At 34.1% G+C, this 4,393-nt stretch overlaps 1 protein-coding gene across 1 annotated transcript; it reads left to right on the top strand.

Annotated features, from left to right (window-relative positions):
* LOC107627933 (aspartic proteinase nepenthesin-2-like) lies at nucleotides 1,318-2,625 on the top strand. The gene has a single exon (XM_016330740.1). It carries the CDS (start codon nucleotides 1,318-1,320, stop codon nucleotides 2,623-2,625), a length of 1,308 nt encoding a protein of 435 aa, XP_016186226.1.

Here is a 4,393-nt window from a genome sequence, read left to right as displayed (position 1 = left end):
TTAAATATTTAAATAACATCAGTCCGCATTCCTTTTTTTTCCACAATTGTAGGAACTTCTTAATATTTATTTGCTTTGTGATTCCTTTTAGAATATACGTGACATAATTTATTGCATTTTCTTGTTAGAGAAAAACAAAAAGGAAAAGGAAAAGGATAAAGGAACATAATATAAGTTAATCGAATTTTTAAGCCTCGCTCCCAATATAAAGGTTTATGAAATTAAAATAATCCCGTGCTTAGTTTTACTCAAACTTGACATTCAATTAATAAATAATGAACGTAAATATTCCGAACAAGCTTCATTTCAAAAATAAAAGTATAAAACAGAGATGATATTAAATAAAAATTACTAAACATTTGGTGTTGCCGTTTTACAAGCTTTTCTGTTTTTGGTCAAGCTTTTTGTACAAGCTCGTTTTTTTTACTCAAAAGTTTAGGTAAACTGTAAGCTAGCTAGACTTGGATCAACGCATCAAGGCCATGGTTCCAACCCTACCATCTAAAATAGGGGCGTAGAAAACACACTATTTCTCTGCCTCACAAGTAAAAATATTCTTGCTAGATAAGAACCACAAGAATCATATTTAATATGACACATTAGATGTTGGACTTTGGCCACTGTAGCTTTTATTTTTACCACTGTTATTCTATGAATTTAATGAGTAACAAAGTCAGAATAGTGGAGAGAAAAATGGAATGGAATTGGATGAAAAGCCTAATTTGATATCCACATACATCATCAAACCTATTTATAATTAATAATAAAAACTTTTATTAATTGTTGTATGACTAATCTAAGCTTTAATTAGCATCTTACATACATTTCCTTGACTATACACTTATACAGTGGAGGTAAGAAATTGATAATAAATTTTCGATGTTAGACATTAAATAATTCCAAGATTAAGATGCCTAAATAGCTAATAAAAAGTTATCTTAGCTTGTTTTAATTTTAGTATTTGGTGATTGGAAATGTCATGTCATCATACTTTATATTTACAATATTTTTTAATCCATGTTAATTTAAATATCTGCATTATTGTTTTCTGATTAATTTTGCAATAATAGTATTCAAGAATTAGTAAAAAATTGGTTGTATGTCACATCAATTTCTGAATTTCCATCCTCACTACCATTAATAGTAAAAAAGATTAGAGCTTAGAGGTAAAGTCATCATTGTAAGTAAAACTAACGAATAGAAACAGAATATTTTCTCTGTCTCACACAAGTTTTCACTCTCTTCTACATATATATATATATGTGTAGTGACAGTAGTGTGGTTATTATAAACGCAGAACAATACACATAATTTATCATGGCACCGTTAGTGAAGATGATGATCTTGACTTTCTTCCTTATAGCGTTGTCGTCAAAGTTATCACCCCTCCCACGCCACAGCCTTCCTCCACCACCACCATCACCAAGTGATGGCTTGTCCCTCGAGCTCATCCCGCCCCATTCCCCAAAATCTCCATTTTACAAAAAGACCCATCATTCCTCCTTAGGCATAGTAAATCCCCTCATTTCCCCTTCCAAACAAGGCGGCATGTTAATTAGCGTTGGTATTGGCACCGGGGACGATGGTACTGCCCCTTACAAATCTTACCTTTTGAGGCTGGACACTGGAACCGACCTAACATGGATCCAGTGTGAGGAGTGTAACATTGAAGATGAAAACCACAGGTGCTATAGCCAAAGAGGTGAACCATATCCAAATAGCAAGTCAGGAAGCTACCGACCTGTGCCTAAAAGCCACCCCTTCTGCCTTCCGGGAGACTACGACGAGGAAAGAGGCCGTTGCACATATTCGATCCAGAACTTTGAATATGGCCTCAACAGCTCAGGCGTGCTTGCCGCTGATACGTTCACATTCCCCTCACCAACGGGTACTGCGCGGGTGAACAATATTGGCTTTGGGTGTGGTTATAAGAACTATAACCCAAGCGCCAGTCATGATTATGAAGTAACAGGGGTTTTTGGCATGAGCCGTGGGTTTCGTTCTTTTCTCAGGCAATATCAATATGAGAGGTTTTCTTATTGCCTGGCTCCCTATGTGAAAAACGAAAACCCTCCCCAAACCTACCTGAGGTTTGGCTCAGAAGTGAGGCCGCCGCCAACATACTTCCAGACGCTGGATCTTCTCATGCTTGGGTCAAACAAATATTACTATTATGTGGAGTTGGAAGACCTCGGGGTAAACAGCCAGAGGCTTCGGATTGATCGGACCAAGTTTGGAAATCAGCCGTTACTTCTTGACACTGGCTTTCCCGGTTCATATTTTCTGAACGCTGTCCATGAAGAACTTGTGGGTAAACTAGACAGCATTTTAATTACTGCAGCTGGGGAGTTCAGTAAGATTATCCGTGATGACAGCAGCATTTGCTATAAGAGAATGAGGAAGCCACCACAAGGATTTACTCCCAACATACCAAGTGTCAATTACTTTTTCAAGGGAGGTGCTCATCTCAATTTGCCTCCTCAGAATGTTTTTGAAAGGATGGAAGTAACTGAAAGCACGACAAGGAGAGTCAGAGAATGGTTCTATTTGAACATTTTCTCAAGCCAGATCAAAAACATCTTAGGTGCCTACCAACAAACTGACTTCAAGTTTATTTTTGAGTAAATATTCAATCCGGTCCTTGTCCATTTTTACGAAGAATAAAGCGATTCTTATCCAAAAAAAAAGGGATGCTTCAAACCTCAACCTTTTTATTTTGGGACAATATGATCCCTCTATTTAAAAAACTATTTAAATAATAATAAAAATTGGTTTTGTATCTTTTTTTATAGGAATGGCTTTGTCTTTCGTGAAAATGGACGATGACCGAATTTGGTGTTTACTCAAAAATAAATTTGAAGTCAGCTTGTTGGTAGGCACCTAAGTTGTTTTTGATCTAGCTTGAGAAAATGTTCAAACAGAACCATTCTCTGACTCTTCCTGTGGTGCTTTCAGTTACTTCCATCCTTTCAAAAACATTCTGAGGAGGCAAATCGAGATGAACACCTCTCTTGAAAAAGTAATTGACACTTGATATGTTGGGGAGTAAATCCTTGTGGTGGCTTCCTCATTCTCTTACAGCAAATAAGGTGCGATTTGGTCTAGAGAATTGTGCTCTTAACAGTTAGCGCCCACTTGTGTCAACAAAATAAATGCTTTCTATAAACCCAATCTCAGCATTGCATTATGTAGGATTCATATAAACCTTTAGTCAACTCGTGATTTACTTCTTAAGTTTGTCTAGTTTTCATCATCAGAAGGACTATATCAGTGTGTTATCAACTCAAGTAATTAACTGCTTCTTGTGGTTAGATTATTTAAAATGGTTTCTTTTGTTTGTCTTTAAGTTCAATTAAAAAAAAAATCCAATTTAGATATAATTTTATTTTTTATTAACCTTAACATATATGATCTTTCGATCTTTTCTTTGAACATTATGACTTAATCTTTTATGCTACAAAAAATTAAAGTATAATTTTCAACAAGTACACTATATTATTACATACTATCAGTATTTTGTTATAGAGATTTAACAAAATTAATATTAAGATTAAAACTATATAAACCATCAATTAAAGTACTATGTTCATATTTATTAATCGCTAAATGGACTTCTCAATAATATCTTATTGAAAATATTAGTAACTTTAGCCATAAAATTCTTTGTATTGTCTATCGTCATCAATCATCATCACGTTCCTACTAAGGTTGAGTACGAGTCGAGTTGGTTTGGATTTATGGTAAAATTAGAATCGAACCAATTGAATTATAATTAGTTCAATTTGATTCGAATTTACGTTTTGTTGTATATGTATCCGAATCGAACCAAATCGATTAAGAATGGATTGATTCGATTCGTGTAATTGGATACCCGATCAAACAAAAATTCATAAAAAAAAATAAAAAAACAAAATTTTTATCTTAAAAATTTTCAAGTACAATAAACATGTAAAATCAATAGAAATAATCCAAACATATTAAATACCAAATACATTAAAACCTAAACACATTAAATACAATGGGAGTGGTTGCACTTGGAGAAGTACTTCCAACAACAGAATCACTTACAGGTAAGGTGAGGTTTGAGAAAGTTCTACTAGGGTTTACTTAGGGTGAGAAAACCGCTACTAGTGTTAGAGTTACTGGGTGAGAAACTCAAAATCATTAAGAGGTGAAATATCGAATATCCGCTACCCATACTCACCCCTAGTTCCTATTTTTTCAACACTCTCATAAAGAGATTTTGAGGTCTTTCGTGTTTTTGTTTTTCTTTTCACAATTATATGTTAAGTAAGATAATTCATCAATTAGAAAGTTCAATCATATATCCCTATACGCACAAAAAAATTATTACTAAATCAATCATATATATTTATAAATAAGTATATGTATT

The sequence above is a fragment of the Arachis ipaensis genome, chromosome B02 (assembly GCF_000816755.2).
Source record: "Arachis ipaensis cultivar K30076 chromosome B02, Araip1.1, whole genome shotgun sequence".
Lineage (NCBI taxonomy): Eukaryota > Viridiplantae > Streptophyta > Magnoliopsida > Fabales > Fabaceae > Arachis > Arachis ipaensis.
This window is presented reverse-complemented; position numbering and strand designations above follow the sequence as displayed.